This window comes from Pezoporus flaviventris, unplaced genomic scaffold, assembly GCF_033815535.1.
Source record: "Pezoporus flaviventris isolate CSIRO_AGI_PZ_B2104156 unplaced genomic scaffold, CSIRO_AGI_Pfla_v1 ptg000007l, whole genome shotgun sequence".
Taxonomy (NCBI): Eukaryota; Metazoa; Chordata; class Aves; order Psittaciformes; family Psittacidae; genus Pezoporus; species Pezoporus flaviventris.
Window position 1 is genome coordinate 66,450,606 of NW_026892555.1, and position 27,529 is coordinate 66,478,134.

General features: G+C 37.4%; 1 protein-coding gene across 4 annotated transcripts in view; it reads left to right on the forward strand.

Moving 5' to 3' along the window:
* The window catches only part of MOCOS (molybdenum cofactor sulfurase), a 222,401-nt gene that overhangs the window by 127,551 nt on the left and 67,321 nt on the right, over positions 1–27,529 (forward strand). For all 4 annotated transcript variants that reach the window (XM_061449066.1, XM_061449065.1, XM_061449068.1 and 1 more), the window contains exon 5: positions 4,395–4,471. In XM_061449066.1, coding sequence (XP_061305050.1) covers positions 4,395–4,471 — 77 coding nt within the window. The remainder of the gene's footprint in view (positions 1–4,394; positions 4,472–27,529) is intronic.

Consider the following 27,529-nt stretch of genomic DNA (forward strand, 5'->3'; position numbering starts at 1 on the left):
CATTACCCCACTGTAAAGGAGAGTGGAAGCTGGCTGGCACTGATGGTCCCCCCTGCCATGCTCCTTCATTGCACTTTGCACTGGCTCAGTAACGCTCTCAAGTGAGTGGGATTATTTTTGACCTTGTGATGTGATTTTTATCAGTTTCAAAGCTCCAGGCTATATTCTGGTTAGAAATTGCACATGTACAAATGTTCCTTAGCTGCCTCCCCAAATGAGAATGAGAAGATTAACCACCTCAAGTGTATGTGTACCAATGCATGCAGCCTGGGGAACAAACAGAAGGAACTGGAGCTCCATGCCCAGACAGAAAGTTAAGATATCAAAAGATAACTGAAACTTGGTGAGACAGCTCACATGACTGGAGGATCATGATGGATGGCTACAGGCTGTTCTGTAAAGAAGACAGGGAAGAATTCTCTTATGACTCAAAGGAAATATTGCTGCTTCTAGAAGCAGAGATCTTGTGTGACTTGAAAAAGAAGAGCAGCTCATCAGCTTCATAACTCCTTGATAGATTTAGGCAGGCTGCTCTGTTTTTTCTTATGCCATGAGCTGTCAGATAGCAGGTTGACGTGAAATGGTATCAGCTTCTCGCAAACACAATCAGCTAAGCAACTGAGCTCATCCCAGATGTGATTAAGTAGGATCAATTATAAAAGGAACTAGCTAAGAGAGGTAAGCTTGTTTCTTGGGTTGGTATTCTGGCAGTATTAGCCTTTGTAAGTATACTTCATACATAATCAGATGCCAAACCATTATTGCTTCAGGAAATGGCTTCTAGACCAGCATTCAAATGAACTTCATCCTAAATTGATTATTCTAACACTGAAACTGACATCAAGTGGGGAAAAAATTTATTTGAAGCATCAATTGCATCTAACAGAAAAGTAGCCGTTGAAGTCAATTTTTTTGCAATGCAAGTAGCGTGTTTCCTCTCAAACAGAGTTAAACATTCTGTGAGAGAGCTCTTTGTGTCCCAAGAGATTAATAGCTACCCTTCATGGCATTATAAGTTTTGCCATGGTACTAAGTAAAATTGCTATAGCACGTAATGCTTAATTTGCTAAATATCAGAATTTACATATTTTTCCTGTAAAATTTACATGAAATTGCACACCAGGTGTTCAGTAAATCTGAAGAATATATGTGAGAATCAAGTCCACTAGTGTCATGGTTTAAGCCCAGGCGGCAATCCAGAACCGCGCAGCCCCTCGCTCACTCTCCCCCCTTCCTCCCCTCGCTACCGGAGGGATGGGGAGGAGAATGGAAAGAATGTAGCTCCCACCGGCTAATGTAAGAACAGTCCAGTAACTAAGGTATAACACAAACCACTGCTGCTGCCACCAATGATAATGATGATAAGGGAAATAACAAGGAAAGAGAATACAACTGCTCACCACCCACCGACCGATACCTAGCCCAACCCGAGCAGTGATCTAGCCCTTCCAGGTAACTGCCCCCAGTTTATATAGTGGGCATGACGTGCTGTGGTATGGAATACCTCTGGCTAGTTTGGGTCAGGTGTCCTGTCTCTGCTTCCTCCTGGCTTCCCCTCCTCCCTGGCAGAGCATGAGACTCACAAAGTCCTTGGTCAGACTAAACATTACTGAGCAGTAACTAAAATCATCGGTGTTATCAGTGCTGTTCCCAGGCTGAAAGTCAAAACCACAGCACTGCAACAGCTACTAAGAAGGAGAAAAATGACTGCTACTGCTGAACCCAAGACAACTGGAAATAGCATAAATACACGTATTATAGGTGTAACTAAATAGTAATGCTTTCTTTACCAGATATAGAAAGTTGGTAATGTAGAAATAGAGGAAGTCACATGAACATACAAAATCAAAGAGAGGAATGTTGCAAAATAGTCCATATCTAAACTGTAAAATGAGAGAATCGCCAGTATCTTTGAGCAAATATTTTTGTCATTACTTTCAATTCTTTCATGGCTTCTAGTTTTTGCAATGGAGCTCCCAGCAGAAAATTTTTTTGTGATACAGAAAGAATAAATAACAGGTGTCTGAGAATGCAATGCAGGATGTGGCATACACTGGCACAACAATTGTGCTGTTCTGAAGCATAATGATTAACCAAAACCCCACAACTGTGTTTGCTTTCTTTTTTTCTGAATGGAAAGAGATTCCTAAGCTCTGGACTATTTCCATAAAAATCTTTACGATCTTACAACAGTAAGATGCATCTATTCTATTGCTTAGCAATTGATGTACTGCAGTTGTCTGCTTAGTTAATAATCACATCTAATCAACAGAAATCAAATTTTCATTTCTGTTTTAATATAGGTAAGTTTCAGAGGCCTTTGAATATCTAGGCTGGCACCTGTTTTACCCTTTCAAGTGCTTTTCTATTTTGATACTGATAAGGTTGTTGAGGGTTGTGCAGTCTTCTTGATAGGCCCAGTGCCAATATCTCTGCTCTGGTGTTTAGTTGTCATTGTTTTATTTGCTTAGCTCGCCATTGCCAGTAATGGAGCAGGGCAGGTCAATTCACCCTCACAGATCCTTTCTGTAATCTCCCCTTGGCAGCTGTGTGGGACCAAAATTTTTTCAGACAGTGCACATTTTTAATATTTTTCTTGCATTTAGTTCCAAAACCACTGTTAGCCTCTACTTTATCTCTTCTTCCTCCTTCTCCCCCAGTTTTTCTGGCTGTTAAAGTATTGCTTCCCTCAGATACTGGTCCACAGGTCACTTTGAAAATACTCCTGGTGTAAGGTGTCTTTCAAATCACAAGTGGACATTCTAAATTTCATTATTGGCAATCAGTGATGTTTCTTCCCTAAAGCTCAGAAGCAATTAATTAATTAATTATTACTAGGCAAGATGCAGAAATTCCTGAGAAGGATTCTGTGGCCTATGTTGTATAGAGATACCTGAACATGAGTGTCCTTTTTTGGGCTATTCATCCTTGTAGTAGTCCACCACTTCTCACTTATCACCTAGTTTATAATTATTTGCTGCCTTTATCTCTCTTCTTTCATCCCAGCTGAACATATTACCAATATATATACACAATACTCTTGCATTATTCTTTTGTGTGGATCTTTACTAAATATTTTTGCAAGCTTATGTCCTTCACCTGACAGTATCACTTGCAGTGTTTAAATTGTTTGATAGCTATAGAAAAATGAAAGAGAAGATAAGTAAGAAAAATCACCGCAGAAGTGAGACCTATTATAAAATTCTATTGAGGTTTATTTTATTAAACACAAAGCATTTGAAGTCTGACATTTTTAACCTTTGGGCCTTTTTACAATGCATACTTAATTGTGGCACCAATAGCTTTTTACATACATTATGAAAAATTATGCATCCAGGAAAAAAAAAAAAGTAATCCCTTATTTTCTTCTCTGTGTGCATGTAAAGTATTTTTGCCCAAGAGCGCCTCTTTTATGCTCAATGCTGTCCACTGATTTTTCAATGTAAACATCATCAGACCTTTCTGAGAAAGACCCAAGGAACACCACGTCCCTGGGAAGTCTCATTCTCATGGTCAGAGTTTCATTTTAAACTTTAACCATGAGATCTTGGGCTGTTGCTCCTGGGTTCAGCCTGTGCACTTTTGACTTTATCATTTGTCAGCATTATTCTGCATTCCCCTTTGTGGTGAAGCAAGCTGAACACCTTAAAACCTCTTGTGCATTGCAGTGCACATAAAGCCTAAGTAAGTGTCCCTTCTACCCCCTTGAAATTCTCTTGGGCACCACTTCCTGCATACATTTCATCCTTGAAGCTGCACTTTCTCCTTCTGAACTGAGGGAATGGCTGCAGTAGCTCATCAAATCCACCATTTTCATTACCATTTGGTGTTTCCTTTAAAAGATATTAGTAGGGGTGCAACTTTTCTCCCACTTTGTACAGTGCTCTTGTTATAGGTCAGTTATTTTTGATTTCGGGAAGGAGCACATGCAAGGAGATTTGTTGGTGATCATTCTCTTTGCTCCAAGTAAGGAAGGTTTCTCTTGCCTTCTAACTCAACTGTAGTAGATGTAATCACTTTGGAGTTGGGGGACAAGCACAATGTCTTCGCTTGTCTCCTCAGGTATTCCCGATATTGTCAGAAGGACCTTGTGACATTAGCTCATAAGACATAAATGTTACCCATTACTTTAAAAATCTAAAACCCACAAGTAGCCCATGCAAGGGAGAATATAACTTTCTACATGCAAGCAACTGTTCATGTGAACCTCTATAGCTTTGAAGAATATATATTTGCTTCACAGGACACTACAAGACTGGAAGATGAATCCCTGAAGGAAGAGCTCCCACTTTGCTAGTTAAATTTGTTGAATACAAAATAACACTCAAAATAGATTTAAAGTCTGTACTGTGTCTGCGTGATTGTTTACTGTGCTCATTTATTCCATTCTTTAGGTTTGAAGATGGCACAGTCTCTTTTCTTGATATCATTGCTCTGAAACATGGATTTGATGTTCTGGAAAAACTCACAGGTCAGTTAACACAACTTAATACTGAGGAGTGAAGTTCTAGATTTATACTCAGGGCACAAGACTGATCATATTTTCTATGGCTGTAGCTTTATTTTCCTTTCTAGATTTACTTTCTATGTTCAACAGTGTGAAGATTAGACCTCAGTGTAATTGTTTTACTCGGGTCTTATGTATTGGATTATTCCAGCTTAGTTTGGAAGAAAAAAAAAAAAAATTATACAGACTTTTCTCCACAAATGTACACACAAGACTTGAGTATATTGAACACATCTATTCTGCCTCACCCTCACAAAGATGCAATAGCAAAGTAACAGTAGAAAGTAGCTGAGTGGCTTCCACTGTTTGAGTATCTTTGAAGCCATTAACATGGAGCAGTTTGTTTACCTTTCAAAACATTTAGCCCTTCAGTTTACATTGGTATTTAATATACCAGTGCCTGGCATGACCGATGTGACAAGAGATTCAGTGCTTTGTAACTGCCATTTTCTCTTGCCATCCTTTTCTCCCCTTCACACCATTGAGTACAATGGAGGTTTACAGGTTGTTTAATTTCTGTCAAAGGTCCTCTGTTCTTTTTGAACAGAGATTATTGGCAATTATGTGTATGCAACAAAGCTGTTGCATGTTGTAGAAACACTTCATAATCCAGAAGGACTGCAGATTTGGTTTAAGCCACTTTATGCATATGTCTCCCACTGTTAGTTTTCAGTGGCAAAATGCTCTGTCAGAGGTGAACCACTCCCGAATCTCACTTTGCCGTAGGTCCTGGAGTACTTGTTTGCACTCCCCCAACACAAATAATGATTCTTATTCTAGGTTGGAAACAGCCTGGAGTGGAAACAAACAAAATAAACAAACTATTGTTGTTATTAATTGTATCTTTCTGTGTAATAAAAGCACTGCTGAAGTTCTTTTGGGATACACTGTAGTGGGGTTCTACCACTACCACAAGGTGGGGAGGGAGACCTCTAATGGAGGGTGAATCAGAAATTCAGTGTTAGGCAGTTTTGTGAAGAAGAGAGATCTGTTTCTGAGTCTGATATCATCTGACTAAATTCCTGACCTGTCTCAACTTTCAGTAAACAACAATACATATTTCATGACAGAGTTACATCATGATATGTTTGTGTATTTAAGCCATTTTCAGGGGTCTTGCATCTATGTGATTTTTAAACTTAATCTTAGTGGTATGTATTTTTCTTAGTAAATTTTCATCAGTTTTACAAAAGGTAAATTTGCAATAATGTTACAGGGATTACTTTAATTATAGTGGCTGTTCAGAAAGCATTCATTCACTTTACAAGAAAATATGATATGTATTGGAAAAAAGTTTAAAATGCAGACTAGGTCTCCTAAAGATGATGAATTGAAAGTTGTTTTTAAATTCACTGGATACTTGGTTAGTTGATAGAGAGTAAAGGTTGCATTAGCTTTCATAAAGGTGATTGTGTCGTATAACAGCCAAAGCATCCCAAAGTGTGGGATGCTAAATGGTGAGGCTAACTTTGATTTTTAACTTGGTCTTTGGGACTTCTGGCTTCTGTTTTGCCCTATAATAATTTTTACCATCCTCCGGTACATTAAGGACTAGTTGCAGCCAGTGATGAGATGTGGGGCAGCCTGTATTTAGTGGTATTGCGCAGATTCTCATGCGTGCTGTGTTTAAACTCTTAGGGTTATACAAGTCATCCAGTTTAGGGACAGAAAAGAATTTCCTCCTCAGTCAGATTGGCAGGGATTACTGGGATTTCTTCTCCTGTGTGGAGTTTGTGATTTCATTCTGCCATTGTCTGGGCATGTCACCTAAACTTGGATCGTGTGTGTGATGTTTGTGAATTTTACTGCTTTCATCCTTGGTGCTTCTTTCATTTATAATTTTAATGGATTTGTGTTTTTCTTTTAAAAATCATAAGATTAAAGGTGACATTAATAGATGTGTTCTGGCTTGTGATATATAGGTGTGTTGGAAGTAAATGCTCCATTTTGTCCGACATCTATGATATTCTTCATTTGGGGGGAAATTCTTCCCTTGATTTAAAAGAGATAATGAATCATTGATGAAAATTTTACTTTCTTAATGCCAGCTGTTTGCCACAAGATGAGCATTAGCATAGAAGAAAGCTGGGCAATGTATACTAATATCCTCACCTAACTGCTCATAATTAGCACCTTCTCTAAATGTACTTGCAGGAGAGTTATGGGTTGTTGTTTTGGGTTTTATTCCTCAGAAAAAGGTTTAATGAGTTAACTAGGGAGAAGATAGATGCGGCATCCACACTCTCAACAGGAAAATATGGATACACTAAAGAGAAGGCATTGTAAATTCTCATCAGAAAGAAGAGGTTGATTTCTAAATGCAAAGGCAGTATGTAAGAGCTTAAAATCCAAAATTATTCTGATGCCCAGATAATGACATTATTGGTATGTCAAAACCCCAAAATCTCACCTCTCCTTTCACGGATAGTGAGGTGACTGATTCTGTTTCTAAATTTCTGTCTCAAGATGAACTTGGCTTAGAGAGTAAACTAGAAAGAAAGTTATTTGTTTGCTGCTAGCAGCTCTTGCTGCGAGCATGTTACGTCAGTCCAGGTTTTCGTCTTTCTTTTGTGGCTTGACTAATGTGAACTAGGCATCATTTGTACCTTGAAAGCAGAGAAGAACAGCAAGAGCATGACTTGAGAAGCTTTGAAAAAGTGAGTTGCCAGAAGAAATTCTCTTTATAAGTTTGGGGTTTTTTTTTTAGTATGCATTTGCTAACGTTGATGTGGTTTGTATTCCCAAACTGCCTAATCTGTGAAGAGGCCTCGAAAAGGACCAAAAATATTAGTCATTCCTCAGACCTGTGGAGATAACACAGAAAAAGTAGTACTGCAGATAAATGTCTTGGAAGTTTTTGCATAATACAGCTAGAGAGAAAAATATGCTTCTTGGGATCTAAGAGAAGGGGGAAATGCCTTTATTAAAACCTGAGCTGATGAAGAAAAAGTGCAGCACTGTTGACAAGAAAATATACTCTTGGCAAGAGATAATTGTTCTGTGTTGAAACAAAATAACAAGACTTCTACAGTGAAGGCATTTGATGGCATCCAGTGTTATTACAGGGGAGAAATTTGTAGCAAACTCCTTTCATGCTTGGGAGATTTCTGGAAAGAGCAGCCTGGGGCAGCTAATAACTGGGGAATCCCCACAGGTGCTGTTGCATATAGCTTGCCAAGGCAAGAAATGGCAGGGAGCGTCAGTGACCAACACTGACAGGCTTTTCACTCATCCAGTGATAACTGAGCTCTTGAGGTCTCTGCAGCTATTGAGAACTTCTGCATTGGCAGGGCTGTGTACATTGCAGATCCCAAATATTACAGACTGCAAGGAGAAACCTGAGACAATTCTGCTTTGAGGTGCCTTATGTGTTTCCACATGAAAAGATGATGGAGTCACTGATCTAATTTTTCTGAACAAGGAAGGCTTAATCTCACCCTGTTGGCAGCAGGAGAGTATCTTTTATGCCAGTTAGTGTGGCCTGTGCATGCCTTTCCCCTTCCATCCTTCTTAAATAGCAAGAACAGCATTTGCATGGGGAATCTGACATCTGCTGAACATGTTAGTGTTCTCAGTTATATTGTGTTGTGGGTCACAGTGTTGACTTTACTAAAGCCAGCGGAAATGCTGAAGAGCCATTGAATTTAAAAGAACAATTGTTCTGGATCCTGAAAAGTGGCAAGCTGCACTCCTACACTTCTCATTCCCAAATACAGACTTCAAGACAGGAATAGGGTCATTAGCTTCACATTCTTGTCTGTTTTCTGTCTCTGCTAATCCTTTTTTTCCCAGTGCGTATTGGTAACATAAGGATGTGGATGTCCCCATTGAGCTGGGCTTAGCTATAAATCAAACTCTGCTGTTAATAAGCTGGTAAGAGTACAGTTTTCTCACGTTGTTTGTTGTTCAGGTTCTTTGAGGTAGTGGGTGGTGATCTAACAAATATGAAAAAATCCTGGCCAGCTCTCTCCCTATTACAGAAATCAGGAGAGGTATACAGTAGCACTCAACCAGGAAAGCAAGATGGAAGAACATTTAGTAAACTTCAGTGATTAATCTATTTCTATATCTACCCTATTTATTTAGTTCAAAATAAATCATTATGTTCCTAACCAAGGAGATTGTCTTTTTTTTACAGTAGTACAGCAGATGACTAAGCAATCAGCATATGGTTTTTTTATTACTTTGTATATGAATGCTAATTATCCCTGACTTGAACTGTGAATCCTCATTCCTATTCAGATCATCCACTGAACAAGGTTTTACTAATGTGAACAGTCTGAATTTCTTACGATTCTGTGTACCTTACTGAACATGGGATAATATAAGAAATATATCATTTCTGCCTTACATCAGACAGTTTCCGAAAACTAAGCCCTGACCGACAGGTGAATTAGAACCTCTACAGAGTAATTACTTGCACTTGCTCGCTTTAATGTTTGCAACAAGAAATTGCGTTTCACTGCGAGGACTGTGTCTGCACTCTTATGAATGCTTCTACAAAAAGAAAGCTAATGTAACGGTCAGGGAGCTAGATGAGGACTTGGGAGACTTGAGTTTCTTTCCTCAGCCACAAAATTTACTTTACTTTTAGTAAATTGCATAGATGCTCATCTTCAGGGGAGCAGGGAGTTAGATGACTAAATGTATTTCCAGACCTACATTTTACCTCTGGGTGGGATTTACCTTATGTTGCTGTCAGCGCCTACACCTAAGTGACCATTCAGATTCCCACTGCAGTCAGTGGAACAGACAGTACTTCACCAGCTTGATCCCTGTGACATTTTCTGGAAATTCAGGACAGGAGGAATTACAGTCAGCAATACCAGTTCTTCTCATTGTCCATTAAAGGAGCTTAAATGATTAGCTTAGTGTGGTATAGGACTTTTAAATAACTTTCCTGCTAATGATCCCTTTGGGAATAGAAAGCTGAACTGTCAGATTAGTTGAGGTGGAAATGATATTTTAGGTTTTTTACCTTTCCTTAGATCTGTGATTTGTATTGGGCAGGGCAGGTTCTACATTTCTTGTGGTTGAAATAAACCGGTAAAGCAGAACAGGGAATGCAGTGGAAGAACCCTGAGGAGCACAAGGGTTCAGCATCAGGTTTTATATTTGTGAAACCCTTACCTGGCCATTACTCTATGAGTAATTTCTGATGCTTGAAGTCCAGGTTTATTCAGGTGGATGTTGCTTTTCCTGAAGGAAAGGGTCACAGTCTCACTACAGAAAAAAATATCTTGCAAAGGCAAAAAAAAATTCTGTCTAAAGGATGAGCATGTCTCTCTTATGGTAAAACAGTCAAAAAGATTTCTTATATAAACAGTGTGTATGTACAGCTGACTTCATGAGTCTGTGATCATTTTCATTTTCAGATGGCTGGTTAAAGCGGATTGTAAAGAAAGCTCACTTGGTTCTTTTGCATTAAAAGAAGGTTGTTGGAACTGTGGTTAATTTCTTAGGATAGACATGCTCAACTGAATCCACATTTGCTAATGGCTGTAGATGAAATTAAAACAATTAAGGAATAAGTATTATAAAATGAGCAAGTAGGTGAGGCAGTCTTGCACAACTGTCTGGAAGTACAACCAAACACATACAATGTATTTAGAAGGCAAGTCTGAATTAATGGATGAGGCTTACCTTTTTTACTGTAGATACAGAATTTATTCCCAGTTCTGCCTGAGATAGCATTGTTAAATTTGTCACTTTCAATAAATAGTCTACATCAAGATGGAATGGAGTAAAACCAAGTCTTCAATAAAGGCTATAGGAATATTAACAGCAGTCAAGAGCAATGGAACTCAGATTCCCTGGTTCCTACACACTGATCCATCATTGCCAGCGCATGGCCAAAGGATATCTTGGAGAAGAAACATTATCTGAATGCAGTACCTTTCTCTCTAGATAATTTTCTATATCAAATATAGTTAGGATCTGAAGAATTGCCATTTTCAGTGCAAGGTTGTCATAACTGCTAAGTGACAGATATAAAGTCCTATGGGACTGTGGTTTTCAAAGGAGAAGCAAGGGCTTCTGCTCTTGGTTGCTGACCTTTCAAAGACTTTTATACCAAAATTCATTGATTTAGGTTAGGGTCCTTGTTATATTTTGAATACCCTTTTAAAATGGGGAAAAAAAATCTGGTTCAGTTGTATTCTTAAGACTTGTATAAAAAGTACTCAAGAATTGTCTCTGTATAGACCCAGCTAAAAAACAGAACTGAAAGGGACATGGAAAATATATATAAACTAATTCCATTAGGTTCTAAACAATATAATATATTGCTAATTAATTTTGCCACATCTTGATATGCTAACAAGGAAATAAAATGTTACTGTGTGGATATTAATTTTCTTGGATGATGCATGAACAGTTTTCTTACCAACATGCACCTGGAAAATGAACCTTGATAGGGCAGTGAAATAAATTTAGTTATATGCAAGAAAATTAGGGAGCAGCATTATGGCTTTTGCGGAAGAAGGTCTGGCTGGCATTATCGGTGCGCAGACATCCCTCTGCAGATCCCAGGGTACCATCCTAGTGCATGCTGGTTACCGTGGCAAAAATTGCCTTATTTCATTTCCAACATTTTTAATTTTGTAGCTAACTGGATCCAGCTGTTTCAGCCCTTCATGCAACACAGAGATTTTATGCTAAATCCAAAAAGGCTAAATTAAAGCAAAAGGAAATTTGCATATTGTGTAAAACTCTACTTGTTCAGCAGATCCAGATTATACAGTGCTAATCATAAGCACTAGATAGAGTAAATCCTCTTGAAGTCACCCTGGGGTTAAGTCAAATGCTTTACACTCTTTGACACATACCCATGAAATATGTAATCAAGTCTGTTTGACGTCCTCTCCTAATTACGTGTGTGTATTTTAAGCAGATGCTTTTCCAGCTGATCTGTGTCTTTTGAGGTTTTTTTCATTATTAATCAGAAAATCATGCTGTATGTTAATGGCAAGTACCAATTATGAGAATCTAATATTAGTTTCTTTGCTTAGAAGCTGGGCTTTTGCAAATAAGACCATTGCCAAATAACATATAGATGTAAAGAAAATAGAAGAACCTTGGAATTTTATCCATCAGGGGCATAATTATTCTACTGTGCACTGCAGTATTTCAGCCTAAACTGAAAATTTATTCTTCCACATACTGATTTTTTTTGTTTGAGGAGAAATACTAAGTAAAGAAATTTTTCTGTTGGATGTAGGAATAGATTTCTTGCTTTCACATAGAGGAGAATTTAAATGATAAAAATATTTTTCCCCCAAGATTCTACATTCATAACTTCTGTCAAGAATATTAATACATAAGCTTAAACTTTTGTGAATTCTTCTTACTTAGTGAGATAATATCAGGAGACAATATTTAGTTAACTTGGGAGTCACTGATTTTTAATTAAACCCCATTTTTATTGTGACTATCTAAGAATAGTCTTCAGAAATTACTAATGACCTAGTTGGTTTTAACCCTACTCTTCAGCTGAAGGATGCAAACTGCCACCTGCGTTTTGCTGATGTTTTAAACCGAGTATGTTCCTTTCAGTGTGTTTCGCAGAGACATCTACTGGCAAAATGTTAACTAGCATTCTCTTCCTTGGGTCCTACAATGCCATTCTTTACACCTCTGAGGGGAGACCTGCTAACGTAGAAGTGACTACTTTTAGGCTTTTAGATGTCCTGGAGCATCAAATCTATTATTTGGGAAGAAACATTATGTAGCGTATCAACAGACACAAAATTAGTGAAAGGAAAATGCATTTTTCCTATTGTCTCGCTAAGGTTACTTCCTGTTGATCTACTGCACTACTTTTGGTGGAGATCTGCATATCAGAAAAGGAGAGAATAAAAGAGTTTATGATCCACTGTATTTGAACAGGACTAATTTCAAATCATGGCTGGACTTTATGTCTCAAAGGTCTTTTCCAACCTAGTTGATCCTATGATTCTATGTATTAATCATAGTCTCCACTAACTTTGATTTAGTCAATATAGAACGGAAAGAAATATAGGATATATTCAGAAGAGCTTTTCTGCCTACAATGGCTGGTTTCACATCTAATGCTTGCTCTATGCTTCCAGTTTGTTTTTAGATAAACATCTGCTGCAGCTGTCACCTTTGCTGAATCTTTAATGGCTCACAATAGAGCTGTTGTAGACATGGTTTCAACACTTGTACACTAGCTGCTCTAGTTGTGGTTTAAACACTTAGAGTTGGTGAGTGGTGGAATGAGCAAATGGCTGGCGCTTGCACAGATGGAAGTGCCAGGAAGGCCCCCTTCTGCTGAAGCCCTGGAGGAGCCCTGGCAGTCCACCCAACAGCCCTGCCTCTTCTTTTCTGGTCCAGCCTTGCTGTCCTCCCTGGAGGCATCCACGTACCTTGGGGTGGGCATAGCCTTGTGAGGGTGGAAAATCAGAACTGAAAGAATACAGATGATTACATCCCCCAACAAAAGATCATTAAATATTTAAAAATGGGGCTTGGCATTTTCAGGTAACCTGTGGATTCAAGACACTAGGAAGCATCTCATCCACCTAGTTGGAATGGGCATATTTTCTCACAATTGTTACTGGTAATATATTTTTAAAAGCATCTGGCTTCTTATGTTTGTTTTTCAGGGGCAGTTCAATCATTTTAAATGAGCCCCCCTTATAAGAATCCTGTTAAAGCAGTGAAATTTTTCAGATCAACTTTATTTAACTAAAATATCACTATTCTCTGAGGTTACTGTTCACCGAATCAATTTTGATCACTTCATATGCTGCATTCCTAAAGGTATTAATTTTGTATCACTCTGGGTTTATATGCATTTTCAATGGCCATTTCAGGTCTGTTATGCTTTCAGGTCTATGTGTGCACCTTAGCCAAACTCCTGGTCTAAGATCCACACATATTCTTGCTCATATCACACTCTCTACTCCCCCATTTTCATCCACATACTGATTTCCATGAAAAGAAGACTTCACTGGGCAAAGGATCTCCACTTGTGAGCTGCTGTAATCGCAAATGTTGCAGTTCCATGGCATCTGGAAAAATATTTTTATAAGTTTTTCCTTTGCTCCTCCTTTCTTTTCCTCTTCTTTCCCTTTTTTTCTTCTTATCCATTTATTTTAGAGAGCTTACAAGTATTTTGTTAAAGCATCTTACAAACTATGCTTAACTGTACTGAATTTAATACAAAGTTTTGAAATGGGTTGGTTTATCCTGGTTGTTGCTTATTTTCTCTTAGCACAAGTGTGTTGTCTCGAGGTGATGCTAAAATTTCCATTTAATTTCTGTTCCGACCAAGAATTGCTACTTTTTGTATTTTATTCACATTATCAACTGAAATCCCAGGACACTAAAATTTCTGCCTAGTTTCTCCTTTGAAGAATAAACTTTCAAATCAGCTCAGACTTTGGTTACCTTCCTACTGAGCACTTCATGAGTTTTTAAGGCAGTCATAAAAGTCAATTTATTTTGTAAGTATTAGGCTAGTGTCAATGACACTCTCATAAGTATCAACAAAAAATGGTGCTGAGCAAGAAAAATTCTGCCGTAAGATAGAATTTCAATGAAAGACACATTTAGCTTTATAAATTGAGGGTACAGCAATGTAATATAAACTTCTCAGGTTATCCAGTCCATGAAAGAAAATTTATACTCCCTTAAAACATAAGGATTGAATGAGCAGATTTCTAATTTTAATGTATTTTATCGTTAGTAGTGCAAATCACAGGGATTTAGAGAGATAAGGTCGCCAACACAAATTTTCTTATTTTAGCTATGTGAATTTTTTAGAGTAGAATGATGTTGGCATAAAGTCTGCAAGTTGTATGTACTTATTTCACTGGGCAAACTTGGTTGAACTGCCGTCACAAGAGCTGGTGTAAATCCTCTGTGTTAGAAGGATTTTGATACCACAACCATACAGACAAAACCTTTAAGGAATAAAAATTTTTTGCTTCTGAGTGTCTACCGGCACAATTCTATTTTTCAGGTAATTCCAAGTCTGCGTAAAATAAAGTGAAAATGCTGCATTTCTGATATGGCATCATTTTACACCCCTTTTCTGATGACCTAAACAATTACAGCACTGTGCAAGGCAACCAATATTAATGATACTGTGAGAAGTCCTCACCTGATAAAAGCTGTCATTGTTTATTGATGTTAGTAGAGATATGAGAGTTGAGACAATCTGCCCCAAATATTTAGTCAAGATCATAGAGACACTGTTTGAAAAGCTGCCATTTATAGGTGGATTTGAGAAACATTTTTAAAGTACTGACCTGACCCTTAACAACTGTGCTAGTTTCACTCCTTGAACATGTTTAGGAGTTCACGCCATAAAAGAACTTAATCCCAGAAATTACAAGGCAAGGCTGAGATCAGAATTATTGAGCCGGTTTTATTTGTATAAATAATTTTTCATAAATTTCGGCTACACTTTGAGTGATATGATTTTCTTTCCATGCTGTATAAAAAAAAAAAAAATAGAGCAAATTGATTCTAGATGAGTGAGCAGACGACAGGGTAGTTTGGATGCTCATAGTTATGTCGTGTTTGAGCCTGTGTGGGGATAGAGGAAAATGTCTGTTTTGAAAGGTTGCTTTTTCAATATAGATCCCATAATTGCAACAGTAGGGTTTTTTTTTTTCTTGTGACTGTATGATGTTAAGCAGTGAAACCCAGCTTCTAACTAGTAGAGAGCCTGATCCCAGTTTGAGTAAGCTATTTTCTTAAAGTATACCAAAATTATGTTATGTAAATAAGTTGAAAACAACAGGCCAGTGCCTTTTCTGAATGCTTCCATGCACCTGTTTTAATTTCTTACTTTTATTTTTCCCCTTTTTTTCTTCACATTAGTGGCAGTTTTGTTGTTGCTTTGCTTTTTTTGAAAAGAGGATCATGTCTGTTCATGGAGGTGTTTTCAACCCCATTTCATTTAGAACAAGTATCACCAGGTTTTTTGTTGTAATTTCTGTCTTCTCCACTGTTTCTATTGGTATGGCGTGAGAATATCTTTTTATTTTTATTTTGAGTTAAATAAGATGATCTTCTAGAGGGACAGGAACCTCAGTTAGATTTCACTTAGGCTGTTGTTTGCAAGATCATCTAATTTTCCATCATCACTGATTAAGTGATTAAAAGATTTCTGTTTCCAGGCATCCACCTCAAATCTTGGCCAGAGTAGATGCCTAGAGGCTGAGTAGTTGTTGTACATACCAACCTACTAACCTAAGTTTTACCTGTCTCCATGAATAAATATTATGAAATGCTGTGGCTGAATGCTTGAATTCACAATCCTTGTTAGGGCTATGAGTTTGCCACTACTGGTTTATAGACCCTTCTAGGGGCACCATATTGTGTAGCCTGACAGAAGCTACTAAACAGAGGACTGAATTTCATATCAATACAATCTAAAAAACATGAGTCAGGTCCAAAGGTATTTGGGATATAAAATCTCCCATAATTTTACATTAAGATAATATGAGTGGAGGACAGAAGCTGCATGGACTATCTGGAGACTTAAGTGGAAAATACTCAAGTACCACCCTGAAATCTGTTGTTTCTTATAATCCAAAATATGTAATGCAGTCCTGATTATCTCATCACACGAGTGAGCCCACACAATTGGAGGGTGATCAGTGATAAGCAGCAGCACAAAAGACTGCTTATGTGAACAGGGACAAAAATAATCAATGGCATCCTTTGGGGATGTGTCTCTGCTGATCAAATAGAAAAAAAACAAAAAAAAAAGAAAAAAAAAAAGAAAAAAGGATGTTTGTATGGATTTTAAACCCTGCTTAGCAGAACACAAAATGCATGTTTTCCCAAATGTTTGGGTTTGCAGTGTTTGCCATGTTTAAAGCATTCCCATGGTGACGCCTGTTACTGCTGTTCCACAAGGCCTTTGCTATTCTTATAAGCAAGTCATCAGGGGAATTAAACTAGTGTTTGAGAAAGAGGGGAAGAGGGGGAGAATGGGAAGGGAAAAAGAAACTTTGAGGACAATCCAATTGTTCCTATGCCACTTCATTCAATAAGAGCAAAAACAGTAAAAGGATTGTAAAAGGATTTGGAGGCTGCAAGCTGTTGTTGTACTGACTTATTTACCATGTGTGCAAAAGATCAATGAGGAGGCCTTGAGCTAGCCAACATGCACTCTTGATCCAGGCAGTCAAACTGCTGAATTCATCCAATTATTAAGGAAAACAATGAAGTTCAGATTCCAGAATATCTTTTTCTTGATGTGTGTAATGCATTTGGATGTTTGGATTGTGCTAGTTTAATTGCAAGGAATGTAATGCAGAGATAGTAATTACCCATTTCAATGGGTTGACAAGTTTCTGTTAATCACTTCCATTAAATTACTAAGCCATTTATCTATCTCTAGCACTAATATGCCCTACATGACTAGTGGATATTATATTGATAACAAATATAGAAGGAATTTTTACCTTTTTCAATAATTATCAGCTAAGCAATCTAGATACCTCTGCACAACCATCATGTACTGATAATGCAAATCACAGCTGGGAAGGGTGTCCATGGGGTTGTGCAGTTCAACACCCTCCTCTTCATGCTCTGAGCACAGGCACAACTGGTTCAGCAGAGCGTCTGTACTTGGGATGCAATGCTGTGCCTTCCCCTGGATTTCTATTTCCAACACAACTTTGTGTTCATATCTTTTCCAAGTACAGAAAACAAGGGTTTCCTGCTAGTTAGTTGGTGGAAACATTATCAGTGGGAGTTTTGGGATGGTATAACAAAGCAAAAGAGATTCTCAAGTGCTTCCAAATAGTCAGGGGGCAGTAAATATGTCAGATATTCAGATTAGGAAATTGATATTTAAAAGGGTACGAGTAGAGGCAGCATTTTTTGTTTAGTTGCCATTTTTGTTGGCTTTTTTTTCAGCAAATTCCAGAGAAAAAACTTGCTGTGATTTGATGCTCATAAAGCCTAAAATCAGTGGGGGACACAATTAACAGATCACTGCGATTTGGGAGGTGAAACAAGAGATGAATTTGATTCATGGGTTTTAGTAGCCCAAAGATATTTTTATGTCATCTTTTCTTGTGTTTGTGATGTTTGATAATAGCTACACAGAATGAGATAAAGTACGGTAAATTTTCTGCTAGTGCAGGAACTGCTAGAGGAAGCCTCTGGAAGAGTATAACAATATAGAAACAAAGGACAAACAATGCCAAGAGCAAATAACTCCAGAAGACAACTCAGGCATGTGGTGTTTAGTATAAAACATTGTAGGTAGAGCAGATGCTGGATAGAATGAGGAATATCAAGATGGATCTGAATAAAGCTCAGAAATGAAATCTGTTACTATTTCTCTGTGGTCTTATTTGCAACATAAAGTCAGATCATCAACTGATGTAACAATATTAATGCAATTAGGGCACCATTAGGAATCTGACTGCTGAAGTTTACACCCATCCTGTAAAAAGAAGACTGAATTCCCATTGTCACATTAAGCTTGCCTAAGCACTGTGCATCACCCAAATGGCAAGCAGTGACTAAGCAATGTCATGTTTTAATGAATATTCAAATGTAGATACATCATTTTATTTCTGTTAGCTTTTTAATTTTCTAATGCTTTTTCAAGGTTTGTGCTTTTGGGAGGGGGAGGGAGACGTTTGCTCTTAGAGGAGAAAAAGGCACATTGCCATTTCATTTCTTAATAGAGCTTCGTAATGCGATTACCGAAATGTGAATAACAATCAAATAATGTAGAGACTGATTCCCTATGGATAGAAAAAATAAATTTCAGTCAAATGTTTCCAGCAGAAATCTCAAATTTGTCATGCAAAGTACTTCTCTGCATTCAAACATAATGTATTTATGTGAGTCAGAAACATCAAACATTAGGATAAATAGCCAGATTAGAAGCACAGTCTACTTATGAAATGGTTGGAATAGAAGAGCAATTAATAAAACTGGCAGAATGGCTATGAAGCAGTGTTAATGCCTTGAGATTTAAAGAAAGCACCTGTATCTGCTTTACAACATGGAGGGGAGGAGACACAGACTGCTTCCCATTCTCCCCTGTTAACAATCTTTGACTACCTTTTCATTTTTTATGACTTACATTCATGTCAGAAGAGAATTAGGACCAGTTTTTACAAACTTCTCCTGGGCTCATAATCAAAAGGGGAATGAGGCCTGGGAGGCCAAGGGAAAGAAAACAAAAAGATGGACAACATTATCAATACTTTCCACTTCAAAGGCAGTGTGACATGACATGCTTATACAGAAAATAAGGAGAAACAGAAGTAGGGAAGGATGATATGTGCCTAGGTCTGACAAAAGTGCTGCTATCTCCCAACTTTCCCACCTCTAGTGACCAGTCAGAAGTGTTCTCTAAGTTGCTGCAGGTCTTACTTGCCTCCAGAAGAGATAGTAAAGCTGAGATAGTGGTAGCTTCTGTCTGCTCCTCTCATTTGCTTTCTCTGCATCCTTAAAAGGGAAGGGATGTAATCTGAGATACCTGGGTTGGATCTGTTGACGTTTATGGGAGGTTAGATAGGAGTGACATAAAGCATGTTACTTCATTGAAGAAGCTATGAGGTTGTTTAAGCATTATTTCCTCTTTGTAAATCCATGCTGATTACTCCTGATCAGCTCCTTGTCCTTCACGTGTGTGAAAAGGATTTCCACATTCACTTACCACCTTTTCAGGGCCTGAAGTGAGGCTGACTAAAAGTCTGGGCAAAACTTTTTTAGGGCTTTGCAGCTTATAAAACACTTGTTTTCTTCGGATGCTTTTGAACATACCAATATATATTTTGACCAATGAGGTTAAAATGATAGTCAATGTAATGTTATGAGTCTTTTAAATGTATTTTTTTTTATCCTCAAATGTTCATGTTTTAAAGTTATTTAAAGTTTTTGGCTGAAAACTCAAATACCTCGTTTCATGTTAATAAATCCAGTTGTCAATTGCATAGTGTCATGTTTCAGTAATTTCAGCTACAACTACAAATTTCCAAATATAGTAATAAAAAAAATAGCAGGGAAAAAAATTTAATGTTTGCAGAGCAGAGGAAATTTTCTGCTGGGCTCCAGAGCCAGGGAATCCAGTAGCTGGTGTAGTTCTGCCTCAGCAGAATCTGAGTAATTGAGTCATTCACCTGTATCCTGAAGATGGGATCAGCGCTGTCCAAGAGGGTCCCCTCTTTGGGGGCTACCACAGCATCCAGAAGGCAGCCCTTCATCCATTTCACAAGTGGAAGGAGGCAAGTTACTTTCCTTTAGAGATGCCCAGCACATGGCTTGGCATTCATGTTATGCCTTAAATGGGAGAATTTAAGCCTAATTAAACAGTAGTTGTTAACTTGCATGTTCTGTAATAGGCATGACACCATTTGTTACTTAGTTGTGGTGCAGCATCAAACAGCTCCCTTCAACTGCGGATCTGAGGCACAGCTCAAAGAATAATTGCATTTGCCTGCAAAAAGCCAGGGACTGGCTGACAGAACAAGTAGCATTAGCAAGGGTGGAGACTGCCAGCATCAATAATGATTCTATGTATGCGCCACTTCTGCCTGTGATGGTCTGCCAGCTTGTAAGTGCTGAACAACTGAATGACCTTGGACAAACCCTTCCCAATAATGACACATTTGTTTTAATATGAAAGTGTCAAGAAGGAAAAGATCACAGCATATTTTTCTTTCATGCAATCCCTCTCTCCAAAATGGATGCATCTCATGTGAGTTTAATAATTCGTTTCATATGCAAAGCCTCTTTCTCTGGTATTAAGAACATCTTCATTTCAAAGCTTAGAAAAGTTAAAGCAGACTGAAAGCTGGAGTCAAAGAAGAAAGATAGTTCTTATACCTGGCAGTAGCTGTCACTTGCTTAGAGATAACAAAAATATCCTCTGAAATTTAAAACCGTACTTTATCTCAGCGTAGGTACCTGCAAACTTTTTTATATCCAAATCCATATTTTGTATTGAGACAACTCAGTTAATGGGCTAGATTGCTTCTTTGATTAAAGAAAAAGTATAAAATATTGGCAAAATATTTATGGCAAAAATATGAGCCAGAACTAATCTTTTTTGGCACAGTTCTGGAAAGTTTCTTTTGCTCTTAAGAGTGGAATACCTGCAAACAGTGTTTGCATAAAACCTGTCTAAGCAGAAGAACGAAGTGTCCAGGATTGACAAAACTGTGTGAAGAAAGCTAGCTTCAAAATATAAGCTGCTCCACAAATCCCGGGGGAGTGAGGGTAGACGACAGAACACATATATAACAAGCTACTCAAAGCCCCTAAGCTCTCATTCTCAGGATTTCTTCAAAACCCTGACAAATAGCGCAGCTTTAATATAAGTTTTTAAAATCTCATTCATCTTTTCCTCATAAATGTTCAATTTCTCTTTTCAGCATTGTTCTTCTGTTTCCTAGTCAACACAAGAAAGCATTTCTTCAGATACAGTCTGTGGGACACTGGATAGAGCTTCAGCCCTTCTTTCTCCTTTTATAACTATTTCTTCTGAAAACCTTTATTTTTAACTAGAAAAAAATGGTAGCTTCCAGCCCATGATCCAGCAAAATCCAGTATTTATCACTGTCACAGTATGAGAGATAATGACATCTTGAGTAGGAAATCATACTTCCAACTACTTTTAGAAGTTCAAAGTATCATATTGCCTCATGCAGATCTAATGGCTTCCAAAAAAGGATGGTTCTGGTCCACCTTTTTTCAACACATTCTTCTGGTGAGATGTTTCTGAGGACTGGGGCTGAGCAAGATGAGCTTTTGCAGTGGAATACAGCTGCAGTACGACTTGGCTGCTGAGAAACTCCACTGCTGCTGTCTTATTTTATGTAGGCTTTGAGCACCTTATAAAAAGGGCAGTTTGTTTTGTTTTTTTTTTGTAATGAAACCCTGCATTCTTATATTTATTAATTGTGAATATTAGTTTTAGGTATTGAATTCTTTTGGTTTCAGAAACAGTTTAACAGATGTGAGACACACAAGTGAGCAGACAAAAAACGTAAAGCTACAGAACTTGCATTCTTTGGAGAAGCATAGGGAAGCTGATTTACCTGTGAGTCACGGAAATTAGAGCCTTACTCTCTTTCAGATTTTCATGCTTGTCCAAGATACACGGTGCAGCTGTGGTCATAGTCAAGCTGAAGAAGCTGGGTATGGCCTGCCTTTGAACATGTCCAATTCCTATGGCATTCAGTGGGACCTACGTGCCTCGGTAGAAGACATAATATTTCACTGCAGTTTGATTCACTGCAGTTGTTTTAGTGAGGTTAAGAAGAAATTTGTCTCAAATATTCTTGACTTAAAAGCAGTATTCTTTGGAGGTAGAAATTGGAAGCTATCTTGTAAATGCTTTACATGTTAAGAGAAATATGACTATGAGTTCAGCACCATATCTTAAAAAATTATTTTGATTAGGTATTGCATAGTATTCATTAAAGAATTTGCAGGGGTTTAATAAAAGTTTTTGGGCACTTGCTTATGGTCACATATCTTCCCTTTTACTTTAATACAGAGAAGAACCAGAAATCTCCCTCTTTCTTACAGTCCCGTTTTCATATTTATATAAGAAACTGCTTGAAGCATCCAAGTCTTCTGGTTTGAGAGACCTTATGCTGTTACGCAGGCACCAAAATAAAGTTGCAGCCTTCAACCTGTGAGCTGTCCCAGCAGGGACAGGGAGAATAAAACAAAGGTATCACAAGCACCAGGTCAGATTGGCCACTCTGCTAGGAAGCTCTTTGCAGGATAGTGGTTGGTGGTGCCAAAGTGCATGGGTGAGCTGGGCCAGGTCAGAGCTGCTGACTAGTACCCATCCCATCCCATCCCATCCCATCCCAGATCATGCCAGCATTTGTGACTTCCTGTAAAAAGGAGCTCATAGCCAAGGAGGACATAGTGAACTGTTGCAGGGTAGAAGCCACTGTGTATGTGTATGCGGTTTGTTCTTGGGTTGGGTTTTTTAGTTTAAAGGTCTTTTTTAATATTGCAGAATAGATATAAATATGCATAGTCACAGTTGTGTTAATAGGAATCTAAGAACTGTTTTGAAGCTAAACAAAACCCTTGTATTTGATGTCCAGCTTATGCAAATGCTGTGTGTTTTTGGGCAGCGCATGTTTCACAGTGTGCTTGTAGAGCACCTGTGTTAAGTCTGGTTAACTGCTACATCTTGTGAGGTTGTCCCTCTATTCCTTCCTTTCATGTCTCAGAGTTTTCATCTGCCAAATTCCCAGCTGTTTGACAAGGCACATTTGATTTGCCAGCCAGTGCAAAAGAAATTATTCTGAAACTCAGTTTAAGTTTGTATGCTTATTGGGTATTGTTTTGTGTCTCTCTGCTTCAGCTTAGTTTATGGGTTTAATAAAGCACAAGCTATGAAATTACTAGTTATATATTTATATGTTTGAAGTAATGGACCAACAAGTTGAGAATGCTTTCAAAAGGAGCGCAGGTTCACTGAGCTCAGCAGTTCAGATTTTTTCCCAAGTCTGAAATAATTAACATTTTCATTAGTCATGTGACTAACTAAAGACTCAGTCAAAAGCTCAGTTTTCTAGTTCATTGTTTCAGAGAAAAGCTTGGAAACATAAACTGTCTATATTCAGAAAGCAGAAAACAAGAAGTAACAGCAAGCCTGAGGATTAAAATTTATGAGTTCTGCAGTGCATTGGTATTAATCTCATCTCTTGGACAACTAAACTGGAACTTAGATTTTCTGATAAACCCTTTTTTTTTAAGAGGAATTGTCCTGTTACTTCCCACTCCCAGCAGCAGTGTGGTCACATATTGCTAAACAAAAACAATCAATCAGAAGATTCTGAAATTACTGAAATAGTTCCAGATTTGGAACATTATTTATCATTCCTGTTTATTCCTTCCCAAGATAAGCATCTAAAAAATAACATTTCAAGTAGTCTATGAATCACCTTGCCACCTGAAAGTTTCTGCGTTACAAAACTGCATAGCTTTAGCAATATAGAAAGAATGAACCCCATGATATAAATAGGAAATACAGTTAAGGGAAAATCAGTAAAGGAATACATCCAAACTTGTGTAAATAATTTAGACAATTAATAGCCTACATTTTGAGTGGATTTAGAATAAGTGTATGTATGTTAAAGTATCTTATGAATGCAGTAGAAAATAATTATAAGGTTAAATTGGACTGATGAATTTCTCTAGATTTATACCACTTTATATGAGAATTCAATGTGGGCTTGTTTGAAAAGACTGTGATCTTTATTTGGAGGAAGTCCCATTCTAAAAGTTATGGGGCAAGCCAGTTATGGTAAACTATAGACTATGCCTGGAATTTCTAATTCTCCTACTATTCTCCTAGTCTTATCCTGTGTGGTATCTTTCCTAAGTCGCAAACACCATCCTCAGAATTCTGAGCATGAGTGGTATTTAATTTTATTGTGTCAGTAAGAACACATTTCTTGTCTTTGTGCTTATAGAAAATAACTTGAAAATAAAGATTTTTTTTAAACCTTGATGTTCTTTATTTCTCTCTGCTAGAAAAACAGTCTTGATTTTATAGATATTTTACAGAATAGAATTGCCTTTGGAAAGCATGAGGTAAATAATACTGCATGGTTCATCCTTCAAGCAAGTTTTTAAACGTTCAACAGGTGAAAAAAGTGAATGTACATACATTTTGCCGACACACGTTTCAGGTGTTGACCAAGGGACTGAGGAGGGACCTCTTCAGAGTTTCTGACCCTACTACAAGAAGAAATCAATTCTTAGTTACATGAATGGATTTGAACTTAATTTGTGAGATCTCCAGCTCTGGTTTTAATGTATTTGTGCAATCAATATCTCCTTGTCAGGTTCAGAGAAAGTGTCATTCTGTGGGTATTGTTCATGAAGCATGAATTCGCAGCAGAACCAAGTAGGCTCACCACTGCTGGTTCATGAAAGGTCTAGAGAAGTACACAAGTAAAAGAACAGAACAAGTAGAAAAAAACATGAAAATGTTTGAGCTAGAGGGAGAGAAGGGGGCCTGGCTGAAGAAGAAACTCAACACAAAAAGTCATATGGCTGAAAATATAAAATCTCCCTGGACTGTGGCAGCTCCCCTATTAATCACAAACCAGAAAATGATTTTTAAAGGAGTCTTTCTTCACTAAAGCCACTAATAAGACTTTTTTTAAATTACATTTTACTCATTAGGCCTTCATTAGGACTTACATTACATATTTTTTGACAGATAGTATTTTATTGACCACGTTTAATGTGTTTTTGTGTGGGAGTGCATGTGTATGAACTATCAGACAACTTTTTGCCTCTGGTTTTCTTTTTGGGCTGCTACTTTTCTTTCCAAGAATTGGTTGAACTTATCACAGACATAAAAAAAGAGTAGACTCCTTAATAAACACAAGAGTTATTTAAAAAATAGACAAAAAAGACAAAAAATAATATAAAACCAAGCCAAATTTGAGTTATTTCTGGAGAAGTAATTTCATATGACCTGGACATCTCCTTGAAATATAAAATTAAACAAAAAGGGTGGATATGCTATTGCAGATGTCTAAGGAGTAATTAAGTCTCACATTCTAATCCTCTTTTTCCTAAAATAATGGTTTCTAAATATAAAATAATAGTAACAATAATAATAAAACAGCTTTCCCCCCATTGATTTGCTCCATCTTTTGAATAAGCAAATGTACTGAGAGGGAGGGAGAGACTAAAAGAAGTTATAATTTTCACTGGAGAGTTGTCTAAGGGGACATCTGTCTTGCTGAAATCTGTTTATTTTGATCTAACATTTTGCATGAAAAACTCTAAATTATCAGACCATCTAGATATAGTACTTAGTATTTATTTCATTGTATTTTAAATGTATTACTTAATACATCCTGCATTTCAGTATTCACAAAAGTTTTGACTGCATGGAAATGAAATTTTCGAATATCTTAGAAAGAAGCATTCCTTTGAGGTTTTATTAACTAGGAGATCTGGAAACTTCCGTGGTTTTCCTGATATGATATTTAGAAAATATCACAATCATAGTTTATAGTGAAGCAGAATGCCGTTTTCCAACTGCCATTAACTAAGACTGAGAATTCTGGGTAACGATAATGGATAAATTTCTGTCTGAAACTAATTAATGGCATATTTTAGAATTTTAGCACATTTGATTTCATTGCTCTCACAAAAATGGACATGCCCTTAGACTGTTCCGATTTCCAAATAGCTGACCCTCACCTTTAAGGCGAAAATGAGCACACTATGTAAAATACAATTCAGTGTAACTGCCAGAGAACATTTCTGATTTTCTTTGATAATCTATAAAAGCTGGAGGTTAATAAAAGAGGAGCATGAGAACAAGAAAAGGGTAAACTAAGGGTAGAAAAAAGAGGCTGAAAGTTATATAAATTGGAATTTGTAATATGAGAGTAGCAATAGCCATCCATTAATTGAATAACATCATAGGTTTTTGAAAGCAATATATTTTTATGGCTGTGTTAAGGGGTTTTAAAGACATATTTTGCTCTCCATTTCATAAATTAGTCTTGAAAATGTTTTCCTGTTCATGAAAGCAGAAGTTCTTGAAATCTGTCTCTGGGCATCGTGCCATTATGTAGTACTAATAGATCATTCTGTTCTGACAGGAAGAATTCTAAATAAATGTCTGCTCAACAAGCAGCTGTGTGAAGCAAGCTGATCATGCCTCTGTCTCTGGGTCAAATACTATCCCTGCTGCAAAACAAATTACAAAAAAATAAAGTCTGATGGAGTGCATTCTGTTAGCATGTGGAAATCTCAAAATTACTTGAAAAGGATGGTCCATATGTCATCAGCACATAGGGTATGGAAAGATGTTATTTCTATTTGCTGCAGGAGAGCTTTACAGCTGCAAAGGATCTTGCTGGCTTTAATAGGCTCTGAATACATTAATGACTAACCTGGCTTACAAGCAACTGACATTAGACTGCCTGATGTCCCTGACACATGCCTTTGTCTCTTCCCTGTGTATAGATTAAAAGACAAAATCTATGGAGGAAACTAATACCAGCGTACTCAAAAAACTAAAGTAGCAGAGCAGTATAGAGATATGTTTAACTTATGTCTTACAGAATATCCTCACATAAAATTACAAACAAATCACACATACCCAAGTTCAGTGAATATTATCCATAAAGAGCTGTGGAAATGAGGAAAGAGTAAAATCTGGATAAAATGTGGAAAATGAATTGATCTTTCATGACAGAGCTCATCATGTGTTACAAGAAAGTGTGGTATAAGCTGATTCAAAGTTAGGTAGGTTGCAGAAGAAAATAAGGACTGTAGTTGCTTTCTCTGGCTGTTGAAAAAAATGACCCTTCAAGGTTCTACTTTTAGTCAGAAATAATCAACACACTGCCTTGTTACCAACACATCTTGTTATCTGCTCTGGTAGAGAAGGATCTAAGACTTCATAGATCACACACTGAGCTTGACAGCATCATTCCGATAAAAGAAGAAAAAAGGGAAGAGAGTAATGAATGCATTTGGCAAGACTCATACTGTCAAGGCCTCAGAAAGAAAGCTTTATTTTTTGATTGATTGATTGGTTTGACCTGATGGGTTAGCCAAGTCTGGCAGAACCATAAAATTAGAACATTTCTGACCCTTCGATTTATAATGCCTTCCTTTTTCCTTTACTCTTCTGTGTCAAGAAAGGTGAAGTGTTCCAACTTCATCACTTCTACTCTTCCTAGAAAAATCATGTTATTCATCATAACTTGAGGATACCGATCTATTTATTTCTTGCATGCACAGAGACACAGAAGAAGTGCATGAGCCAACATTTATTTAATTATCTGTTTATCTATCTGTTCTCCAGCTTTACAGGGGTGACTTAATCCTCTGAAACATCTGTCTTGAGATGGCATGTGACATAGTAGAACATGGGACAGTAAGAGAGTCTTAAGAGCAAAGTGTAGGTTTTACGCACTTCTTACATTATGTGAAAGTTGTGATATTAGAATAGCTAAAAAGAATTAAAAGAAAAAAAAAGGTAAAACACAATAC